The 12,176-nt window shown below is 56.7% G+C and overlaps 1 protein-coding gene across 1 annotated transcript; it reads left to right on the forward strand.

The window, feature by feature from the left end:
• The first annotated feature begins 5,252 nt into the window (after positions 1–5,252).
• SLC25A34 (solute carrier family 25 member 34) lies at positions 5,253–11,145 on the forward strand. Its single transcript, XM_083161812.1, is given in 6 exon segments — positions 5,253–5,730; positions 6,846–6,911; positions 9,407–9,559; positions 9,712–9,846; positions 10,084–10,138; positions 10,141–11,145. Coding segments are annotated over 6 exon segments (948 nt in total). The 5' UTR covers positions 5,253–5,310; the 3' UTR covers positions 10,260–11,145.
• Positions 11,146–12,176: the final 1,031 nt, after the last annotated feature.

A 12,176-nucleotide genomic window follows, 5' to 3' on the forward strand; every position in this document is an offset into this window, starting at 1 on the left:
GTCTGTTCTGATTTACTGGCGTTGAATATCGGAGAGTAGGATCCTCCGCCCCCAAACATCACTAACACTACACTCTACAGCAGGCATTCCCAACCACGGTCCTCAAGGCACACCAACAGTGCAGGTTTTGTAGATATCCAGGCTTGAGCACAGGTGACTTAATTAGTACCTGAGTGATTCTGATTTAACCATCTGTGCTGAAGCCTGGATATCACTAAAACCTGCACTGTTGGTGTGCCTTGAGGACCGTGGTTGGGAATGCCTGCTCTCCATATACACACATGGACGCGGGCCCTATAGGCGGCCCGGGCGGAATGACGCGGGCCCTATAGGCGGCCCGGGCGGAAGCTGCTGCTAGAAGAGGTCTATTGGACGTCCCGGCGTGATGAATACTGGTGGTTGTTGGCACACATAGCGCAATATACACCACCTCTGGTAGGTGCCAGTCAGATCCCTGCCAGTCTGTATATTCTTATGTACCAGCCTGTCCTGTGTAATAGTGATATACGTGGTGGCAGTGTGAGGCTGTAATGTGTGTTATGGAGGACAAATAGATAATGTCACCTGCAAATCCTGAAAACATATCCTGGGTGGGACCCTGTGGGCTGGGGTGATTTCTGGGTCTCTATTATTCCACCTGCACCCTCAGGGCTATATCATATATATGGGGCACAGGATGTAGCTTAGGGTGGAACATAAGATGGCGGATAACTAGGGTGAGGCACAGGCTGAATGAGGTTAGGATGAGGCACCAGCTGGAGGACAGGCAGGATGAGTATGGGATGATGCACAGGCTGGGGGACAGGCAGAATGAGGCACGGGATGGGGCACGGCAGGATGAGGATGGGATGGGGCACAGGCAGGATGAGGATGGGATGAGGCACAGGCTGGATGAGGACGGGATGAGGCACAGGCTGGATGAGGACGGGATGAGGCACAGGCAGGATGAGGACAGGGTGAGGCACAGGCTGGATGAGGATTGGGAGAGGCACAGGCAGGATGAGGATGGGATGAGGCACAGGCGGGATGAGGCACAGGCAGGATGAGGATGGGATGAGGCACAGGCAGGATGAGGATGGGATGAGGCACAGGCAGGATGAGGATAGGGTGAGGCACAGGCAGGATGAGGATAGGGTGAGGCACAGGCTGGATGAGGATAGGGTGAGGCACAGGCAGGATGGGATGAGGCACAGCAGGATGAGGATAGGGTGAGGCACAGGCAGGATGAGGATGGGATGAGGCACAGGCAGGATGAGGATGGGATGAGGCACAGGCAGGATGAGGATGGGGTGAGGCACAGGCAGGATGAGGATGGGATGAGGCACAGGCAGGATGAGGCACAGGCAGGATGAGGATGGGATGAGGCACAGGCAGGATGAGGATGGGATGAGGCACAGGCAGGATGAGGACAGGGTGAGGCACAGGCTGGATGAGGGACGGGATGAGGCACAGGCAGGATGAGGATAGGGTGAGGCACAGGCAGGATGAGGACAGAAAGAGGCACAGGCAGGATGGGGCACAGGCCGGATGAGGCACAGGCAGGATAAGGACAGGATGAGGCACAGGCAGGATGAGGATAGGATGGGGTACAGGCAGGATGAGGCACAAGCAGGATGGGGCACAGGCAGGATGGGGCACAGGCAGGATGAGGCACAAGCAGGATGAGGCACAGGCAGGATGGGGCACAGGCCGGATGAGGCACAGGCAGGATGAGGATAGGATGAGGCACAGACAGGATGAGGCACAGGCAGGATGAGGATGGGATGAGGACAGGCAGGATGAGGACGGGATGAGGCACAGGCTGGATGAGGCACAGGCAGGATGGGGACAAGATGAGGCACAGGCAGGATGGGGACAAGATGAGGCACAGGCAGGATGAGGACAGGATGAGGCACAGGCAGGATGAGGATAGGATGAGGCACAGGCAGGATGAGGACAGGGTGAGGCACAGGCTGGATGAGGCACAGTCAGGATGAGGATGGGATGAGGCACAGGCTGGATGAGGACAGGATGAGGCACAGGCTGGATGAGGACAGGATGAGGCACAGGCTGGATGAGGACAGAATGAGGCACAGGCTGGATGAGGACAGAATGAGGCACAGGCTGGATGAGGACAGGATGAGGCACAGGCTGGATGAGGATAGGGTGAGGCACAGGCAGGATGAGGATGGGATGAGGCACAGGCAGGATGAGGATGGGATGAGGCACAGGCAGGATGAGGACGGGATGAGGATAGGATGAGGCACAGGCAGGATGAGGATAGGATGAGGCACAGGCAGGATGAGGATAGGATGAGGCACAGGCAGGATGAGGATAGGATGAGGCACAGGCAGGGTGAGGCACAGGCTGGATGAGGCACAGGCAGGATGAGGACGGGATGGGGCACAGGCTGGATGAGGCACAGGCAGGATGGGGACAGGATGAGGCACAGGCAGGATGAGGCACAGACAGGATGAGGCACAGGCAGGATGAGGACAGGATGAGGCACAGGCAGTATGAGGACAGGGTGAGGCACAGGCAGGATGAGGCACAGGCAGGTTGAGGACAGGATGAGGCACAGGCTGGATGAGGATGGGATGAGGCACAGGCTGGATGAGGACAGAATGAGGCACAGGCTGGATGAGGCACAGGCTGGATGAGGATAGGGTGAGGCACAGGCAGGATGAGGATGGGATGAGGCACAGGCAGGATGTGGCACAGGCAGGATGAGGATGGGATGAGGCACAGGCAGGATGAGGCACAGGCAGGATGAGGACAGGATGAGGCACAGGCTGGATGAGGATAGGGTGAGGCACAGGCAGGATGAGGACAGGATGAGGCACAGGCAGGATTAGGATAGGGTGAGGCACAGGCTGGATGAGGACAGGGTGAGGCAGAGGCAGGATGAGGCACAGGCTGGATGAGGATGGGATGAGGCACAGTTAGGATGAGGACAGGATGAGGCACAGGCAGGATGAGGACAGGGTGAGGCACAGGCAGGATGAGGATAGGGTGAGGCACAGGCTGGATGAGGCACAGGCTGGATGAGGATAGGGTGAGGCACAGGCTGGATGAGGACAGGATGAGGCACAGGCTGGATGAGGATAGGATGAGGCACAGGCAGGATGAGGATGGGATGAGGCACAGGCTGGATGAGGATAGGGTGAGGCACAGGCTGGATGAGGATAGGGTGAGGCACAGGCTGGATGAGGATAGGGTGAGGCACAGGCAGGATGAGGATAGGATGAGGCACAGGCTGGATGAGGACAGGGTGAGGCACAGGCTGGATGAGGCACAGGCAGGATGAGGATGGGATGAGGCACAGGCTGGATGAGGACAGGATGAGGCACAGGCTGGATGAGGACAGAATGAGGCACAGGCTGGATGAGGACAGAATGAGGCACAGGCTGGGTGAGGCACAGGCTGGATGAGGACAGGATGAGGCACAGGCTGGATGAGGATAGGGTGAGGCACAGGCAGGATGAGGATGGGATGAGGCACAGGCAGGATGAGGACAGGATGAGGCACAGGCAGGATGAGGATAGGATGAGGCACAGGCAGGATGAGGATAGGATGAGGCACAGGCAGGATGAGGATAGGATGAGGCACAGGCAGGATGAGGACAGTGAGGCACAGGCAGGATGAGGACAGGATGAGGCACAGGCAGGATGAGGACAGGATGAGGCACAGGCAGGATGAGGACAGGATGAGGCACAGGCAGGATGAGGACAGGGTGAGGCACAGGCTGGATGAGGCACAGGCAGGATGAGGATGGGATGAGGCACAGGCTGGATGAGGACAGAATGAGGCACAGGCTGGATGAGGACAGGATGAGGCACAGGCTGGATGAGGATAGGGTGAGGCACAGGCAGGATGAGGATAGGATGAGGCACAGGCAGGATGAGGACAGGGTGAGGCACAGGCTGGATGAAGATAGGGTGAGGCACAGGCAGGATGAGGATAGGGTGAGGCACAGGCAGGATGAGGCACAGGCTGGATGAGGATAGGGTGAGGCACAGGCAGGATGAGGATGGGATGAGGCACAGGTAGGATGAGGCACAGGCTGGATGAGGCTAGGGTGAGGCACAGGCTGGATGAGAATTGGGTGAGGCACAGGCTGAATGAGGATAGGGTGAGGCACAGGCAGGATGAGGACAGGGTGAGGCACAGGCTGGATGAGGATAGGGTGAGGCACAGGCAGGATGAGGACAGGGTGAGGCACAGGCTGGATGAGGATAGGGTGAGGCACAGGCTGGATGAGGACAGGGTGAGGCACAGGCAGGATGAGGATAGGGTGAAGCACAGGCTGGATGAGGATAGGGTGAGGCACAGGCTGGATGAGGATAGGGTGAGGCACAGGCAGGATGAGGCACAGGCTGGATGAGGATAGGGTGAGGCACAGGCAGGATGAGGATGGGATGAGGCACAGGCAGGATGAGGCACAGGCTGGATGAGGATAGGGTGAGGCACAGGCTGGATGAGGACAGGATGAGGCACAGGCAGGATGAGGCACAGGCTGGATGAGGATAGGGTGAGGCACAGGCAGGGTGAGGATAGGGCGAGGCACAGGCTGGATGAGGATAGGGCGAGGCACAGGCTGGATGAGGACAGGATGAGGCACAGGCTGGATGAGGATAGGGCAAGGCACAGGCAGGGTGAGGATAGGGCGAGGCACAGGCTGGATGAGGACAGGATGAGGCACAGGCAGGATGAGGAAAGGGTGAGGCACAGGCTGGATGAGGACAGGATGAGGCACAGGCTGGATGAGGATAGGGTGAGGCACAGGCTGGATGAGGACAGGGTGAGGCACAGACAGGATGAGGACAGGATGAGGCACAGGCAGGATGAGGATAGGGTGAGGCACAGGCAGGATGAGGACAGGATGAGGCACGGACAGAATGAGGCACAGGCTGGATGAGGATGGGATGAGGCACAGGCTGGATGAGGCACAGGCTGGGACAATACCCTGGTGACCTTTTCCCTACATACAATGAGCCAGCTGCCGCCTGCCGGAGGTGTAAGCGGATAGGTGCGCGGTGATTGGTCTGAGAGAGGCCGAGGGCGGAGCCACACGGAGGAGAAAGTGATACAAAGTATCTCCCGGGTTCCTGCAGCGGCTCAGTCACCAGTGCCGGGGTCATGTGCGGTACAGGGGGGAGCGGGGACCGGGGGGCGGTGCGGGCCGGTGACAGGGGGATACCGGGGGCGGTGCGGGCCGGTGACAGGGGGAGACCGGGGGGCGGTGCGGGCCGGTGACAGGGGGGACCGGGGGCGGTGCGGGCCAGTGACCGGGGGGAGTCGGGGCTCAGGCGGTGACCCGGCGGCGGCGGGATGGGGCTGTGGGCCCCCGCCTCCGCCCTGCCCTCCGCCCCGGCCATGCACATCTCCCCGCCGGTGGACCTGGTGCTGGGCGCCGCCGCCTGCTGCCTGGCCTGCGTGCTGACTAACCCGCTGGAGGTGGTGAAGACGCGGCTGCAGCTGCAGGGGGAGCTCCGGGCCCGCGGCTCCTACCCCCGGCACTACCGCGGGGTGCTGCAGGCGGCGCTGGCCGTGGGCCGGGCGGACGGGCTCCGGGGGCTGCAGAAGGGGCTGGCGGCCGGGCTGCTGTACCAGGCGCTGATGAACGGCGTCCGCTTCTACGTGTACTCCCATGCGGAGGACGCCGGCCTGACCCTGCAGCCGGGGGGCGCTGTGGCCGCGGGGGCCGGAGCTGGGGCGCTGGGGGCCTTCGTGGGGAGCCCCGCCTACCTGGTGAGTGCGGACCCCCCCCCTCCCTGATGTGTATCTGTATCACCCCCGTGTGTGTGTGTGTGTATATATATATATCCCCCCACACTGTATATCTGTATCATTCCCCCCCCCTATATGTGTGTGTGTGTGTGTGTGTGTGTGTATATATCTATATCCCCCCCACACTGTATATCTGTATCCTCCCCCCCCCCCCCCCCCCCCCCCCCCCACTGTGTATATATAATATATTCTGTACCCCCGGCCCCTACTGTGTGTGTATATATATTTGTACCCCCCCCCCCCTCACACACACACACACACACACAATTGTATATACTTGTACCCCCCAACTGCTCTGCCCCTATATATCGTGTCTGTATAGGATCTGTGCTGTGTCACTGATCACATATAGCTTATAAGTGAGACTTGGCGAGCACACGCGTGCTGGTGGCGTGCACACTGATCACATAGAACCCATAAGTGAGACCTGGTGAGCACACGCGTGCTGACGGCGTGCATACTGATCACATATCACATATAACATATGTGAGACTTGGCGAGCACACGCGTGCTGACGGCGTGCATACTGATCACATATAACATATGTGAGACTTGGCGAGCACACGCGTGCTGGTGGCGTGCACACTGATCACATAGAACCCATAAGTGAGACCTGGTGAGCACACGCGTGCTGACGGCGTGCATACTGATCACATATAACATATGTGAGACTTGGCGAGCACACGCGTGCTGACGGCGTACACACTGATCATGTATAACCTATATGTGAGTCCTGGCGTGCATACTGATCACATATAACATATGTGAGACCTGGCGAGCACACGCGTGCTGACAGCACAGAGCTGCCTTTGTGGTCACAAACCAGATCTGCCGGTTCTGAAGCAGGTGACCCGTCAGTCCCAGCAGCAGGGACAACATCCTGAGTGTGCTGCCAGCAGGCCGGGGTTCTGGGGTGTGAGTGGGATCCCTCTGTAATGGGGCGTGAGTGGGGTCCCTCTGTAATGGGGCGTGAGTGGGGTCCCTCTGTAATGGGGCGTGAGTGGGGTCCCTCTGTAATGGGGCGTGAGTGGGGTCCCTCTGTAACATGGTTATATCTCTGTGCTCGGCTTCCGCAGGTAAAGACCCAACTCCAAGCACAGACCGTGGCCACCATCGCTGTTGGACATCAGCACAATCATCAGGTGAGGCCTAATGGGCGGTGCCATGCTGCTGTCATGTGGTACTCTGCAGACCATTGCTCTGTTCCGTCCTGACTGGTACGTAGTGCTATCCTGCAGATTATTACATCACTGACCTCTCTAGTGATCTGGAGAACATCTCTATGTCCCAGGTACATACTGATATATTCTGCAGATTATTACCGACCGCTCTAGTAACCTGCAGAACATTGCTCTGTTCCATCCCCCCCTCGACAGCTACATAGGATGTCTGGCATGGAAGGAAGGAGACTCCTCTAGCTGTGACCTTGGACAGGTGACTCCCTCCCTGGGGTGTTGGTTCGATGATTGCAGCTCCCGTGGGGAGGGGACAGGAGATATTTATAATCTGGAATTGGCTGATAAAGACTTGTTTTGTCCAAGACTCCAAAGTCCTGTTAGGGAGGGAACGGGCTCTGAGCCGGTCAGTGGCTACTCCGTATCTGGCCCCTGGTGGCCCCCGTGTGCAGCAAATCATTAACCCTGTCACTGCTGGTGCAACAAGTGACTTCTGGACCCACCTCGCCTGTGTCCCGGAGATTTCGGATAAGTCACAGGCCAGAGTACACCCTGGGGTGACAGCACACCGGGGTAGAGACTACCATCGCTGATGTCACCCAGTGATATAATAACCACAGATACCCGTGTTCTAGGACTAATAGGAGATGGGGTAATAGTCTGCAGCAGTACCCGCACCCACTGCCAACCGCAGGACCCCACTGCAAGGATACTGCCCAGGGGGAGTCATTCATTATATATCGGAGATCCTGGGAACCTGATCACCCACTAATTACATCCATGTGTAATGCTCGGGTGGGGGATGGGACAGAGCAATGTTCTGCAGGTCACTAATGTAATAATCTGCAGGATATATCACTATGTACCGGTCAGGGGGGAGATGAGACAGAGCGATGTTCTGCAGATCACTAGAGAGGTCAGTAATGTAATAATCTGCAGGATATATCACTATGTACCTGTCAGCGGGTAGATGGGACAGAGCGATGTTCTGCAGATCACTAGAGAGGCTAGTAATGTAATAGTCTGCAGGATATATCACTATGTACCTGTCAGGGGTAGATGGGACAGAGCGATGTTCTGCAGGTGACTAGAGAGGTCAGTAATGTAATAATCTGCAGGATATATCACTATGTACCTGTCAGGGGGTAGATGGGACAGAGCGATGTTCTGCGGGTCACTAGAGAGGTCAGTAATGTAATAGTCTGCAGGATATATCACTGTGTACCTGTCAGGGGGTAGACGGGACAGAGCGATGTTCTGCAGATCACTGGAGAGGTCAGTAATGTAATAGTCTGCAGGAAATATCACTATGTACCTGTCAGGGGGTAGATGGGATAGAGCAATGTTCTGCAGGTCACTAGAGAGGTCAGTAATGTAATAGTCTGCAGGATATATCACTATGTACCTGTCAGGGGGTAGATGGGACAGAGCGATGTTCTGCAGATCACTGGAGAGGTCAGTAATGTAATAGTCTGCAGGAAATATCACTAGGTACCTGTCAGGGGGTAGATGGGATAGAGCAATGTTCTGCAGGTCACTAGAGAGGTCAGTAATGTAATAATCTGCAGGATATATCACTATGTACCTGTCAGGTGGTAGATGGGACAGAGCGATGTTCTGCAGGTCACTAGGGAGGTCAGTAATGTAATAGTTTGCAGGATATATCACTATGTACCTGTCAGGGGGTAGATGGGACAGAGCGATGTTCTGCAGGTCACTAGAGGGATCAGTAATGTAATACTCTGCAGGATATATCGCTATGTACCAGTCAGGGGGTAGATGAGACAGAGCGATGTTCTGCAGGTCACTAGAGGGATCAGTAATGTAATACTCTGCAGGATATATCGCTATGTACCAGTCAGGGGGTAGATGAGACAGAGCGATGTTCTGCAGGTCAGTAATGTAATTGGAAGTGTGGGTGTGGCCCAGCTCGAGTGAGTGGAGTGTGGGGTGTGGCCCAGCACGAGTGAGTGGGGTGGGGCCCAGCACGAGTGGGTGGAGTGTGGGGTGGGGCCCAGCACGAGTGGGTGGAGTGTGGGGTGGGGCCCAGCACGAGTGAGTGGAGTGTGGGGCCCAGCACGAGTGAGTGGAGTGTGGGGCCCAGCACGAGTGAGTGGAGTGTGGGGTGGGGCCCAGCACGAGTGAGTGGAGTGTGGGGTGGGGCCCAGCACGAGGGAGTGGAGTGTGGGGTGGGGCCCAGCACGAGGGAGTGGAGTGGAGTGTGGGGTGGGGCCCAGCACGAGGGAGTGGAGTGGAGTGGAGTGTGGGGTGGGGCCCAGCACGAGGGAGTGGAGTGTGGGGTGGGGCCCAGCACGAGGGAGTGGAGTGTGGGGTGGGGCCCAGCACGAGGGAGTGGAGTGTGGGGTGGGGCCCAGCACGAGGGAGTGGAGTGTGGGGTGTGGCCCAGCACGAGGGAGTGGGGTGTGAGTGATGTAACCACCTGTACCTCCTCTTGCCCCTAGAGTGTGTTCTCCGCATTTGAGACCATCTATAAGAAGCAGGGCATCCTGGGACTGTGGCGCGGGGTGAACGGAGCGGTCCCACGCGTCATGGTTGGATCTGCGGTACAGCTGGCATCGTTCGCTAACGCTAAGGAATGGGTGAAGAAGCGGAAGGCAAGAAAGACACATAGTTGGGGGTATTTCCTACATCTAGAGGGGGCTTACGTCTGAGTCTTGTACTGCTGACCCCTCTACCTTGGGGCGTGGGGGGGTGGGGGTGGTGCCATTGCCCTGCGAGGTTTAACGTTCCCTTTTATCTCTCTCAGTGGTTTGCAGAAGACAGCTGGCTGGTGCCGCTGGCCGGTGGGATGATCAGCAGCGTTGGCGTAGCCGTAGCCATGACGCCATTTGATGTGGTCAGCACTCGGCTGTACAACCAACCAGTGGACGACGCTGGCCGGGTGAGAATTCTGTGTGCGGGACCCACATGGAGCTTGTGTGTATTATGTGGTCATTGCCCACAGCAGCCGGGTTATGTCATGTACTGTGCCGCAGCCTAGGGCCTGCTCCCCGGTTCTATGTGAGGTAGGAACCTGGGAGCAGTGGGGAATCCTGGGGGGGGGGGGGGGGTTGATGATCTTTAGTCTAGGTGTTTCAGCCATGTGCTAATTAATAACATTGGGTTGTCTCTGTTACAGGGGCGGCTGTACCGCGGGTTCCTGGACTGTTTCCTGAAGATCACACGCAAGGAAGAATCCTCGCCCTCTACAAGGGCATAGCCCCCGCCTACGTCCGCCTGGGCCCCCACACCATCCTCAGCCTGCTCTTCTGGGAGGAGCTTCGAAAACTGACCTATTACTATCAGCACCCGTGACGCCATGCTGATGCAAAGTGATGCCCATTGGCTAATGCTGCTGTTCTGGGTCCCTCTCATTGGAGGAGATTGGCGGATGCCCCGAGGAGCCGCTCTCTCTCAGAGCACAGGTTGTGGGGTGATGCGCCTGCAGACACCGGCGGCTGTCACACTGAGGTCTCTGGGAATGGAGGATTAGCTGTGGTTATTAATCCACGGAAGGATGCTCTTCCCACCCGTCCGGAACATTCCATCGTCCGCCCCATGGGAGATGAATAGGGTTTGTAAGGTTGCCCCCACCCACTACCAGACATAGCCACCGCTCCTTGTCTCTGGTGGCAGCTGTGGCTCGCTGCTGCGGTATAAGTCGGATTCTGTGTGTAATATATAAACCAATCAGACATTACCTGGAAACTTGATGGACACCCGAATCTCCGGGATCTCTGACACGAGCCGCCCGCTGATTCTGTACATTGCGGAACGATTGCAGAGGATCGAGGTCCTGTGTGATAATTAATGACTGTTCTATCCATACGGAGCTGTGGTACTACAGCTCCCAGATATCTGACAGCCTGCTGGGCTGCGTAGTCCCCCCGGAGTCTCCGTCCCATTTAGCTGTCAGTTATTATACATTTCACTGACGGAGGTCTCCGCAGGGGAATGTCGTCCATGTGTGACCAGGGTCCTGCACCGTTCTCTCTGCCTGGATTTCTCCTAGGACCTGGGAGACGCCATGACCTTCCCACCTTCATGCGACTTTAGCTGTCCTGGGCTCTTGTTCCTGCAGCCATCCGTAAATTGTTTGTCCACTGCTGACATACAGAGCCGAGGGAGGGCGGTGGTAAAGGCGACATGAGGACGTTTATGCTGAAGCCAAAGAATAAAGTTACATGAAGGTGGAATCTTCCTGGTGTGCTGCATGAATGTGTGGGGGTCTGGTGTATAATAAGGAACGGGCTGAGGACCCGGTAGACGGCCTGTATCCATCCGTCATTGCTGAGCATAGGTGCAGCGCCCTGTCCCAGCTTCTGGTGTACCCCTTATCTCCCCCAATCATTGGGCTACTGCTACACAGAGAAGTTGTACTGTGCAAATATATATATATATAATATGCACTCGCAGAATTAGAATAGAGACCATATATTACACATAGCTTGCGGGTGGTGGGAAGTTGTACTATGCATCTGCCTCTACATACAGAATTAGAATCGAGTTGCACACTGTCTACCGCCCAAGGGAACTGGTACTGTGCATTTCCCGGCTGTGCAGGATGAGTGAAGGCACGGCCGTGTAGTGATACTGTGCATTTCCCGGCTGTGCAGGATGAGTGTAAGCACGGCCATGTAGTGATACTGTGCATTTCCCGGCTGTGCAGGAGGAATGTAGGCACGGCCGTGTAGAGTGATACTGTGCATTTCTGGCTGTGCAGGAGGAATGTAGGCACGGCCATGTAGAGTGATACTGTGCATTTCTGGCTGTGCAGGAGGAATGTAGGCACGGCCGTGTAGAGTGATACTGTGCCTCTCGTCCCTAGTTGACACATACAGGAGATGTACAGAGAATTGCAGTGAGATACAGTAAGGAAACGATCACTCTCTCTCCTGTCCGTTCTGTGTCATTGTCCCTGGATCTCACGCGCTGTGCAGGTGCTGGCAGCCGCTGGGCACGAGGGCAGCAGGCCTCAGTATAAATAGCTCCCGTACCCACTGAGTCAGGCGGAGGATTCCTAGCCTCTGAGTCAGGGGGTTATTTATTAACGTTTCCCAGCAGCACCAGTGATCAGCGCTGGGGCTTATAATTAACGTGTTCGGCTCAATCAATCGAAAGTGACAAAGGTTCCAGCATCTATGACCATGTATAAACAACATGGACACAATTCAATGGTTGACACATGGAAAGGCCGACATGAGGTTTTATTGTTCGTGTTAATGTGTAGCT

The sequence above is a fragment of the Crinia signifera genome, chromosome 19 (assembly GCF_055691185.1).
Source record: "Crinia signifera chromosome 19, ASM5569118v1, whole genome shotgun sequence".
Taxonomy (NCBI): domain Eukaryota; kingdom Metazoa; phylum Chordata; class Amphibia; order Anura; family Myobatrachidae; genus Crinia; species Crinia signifera.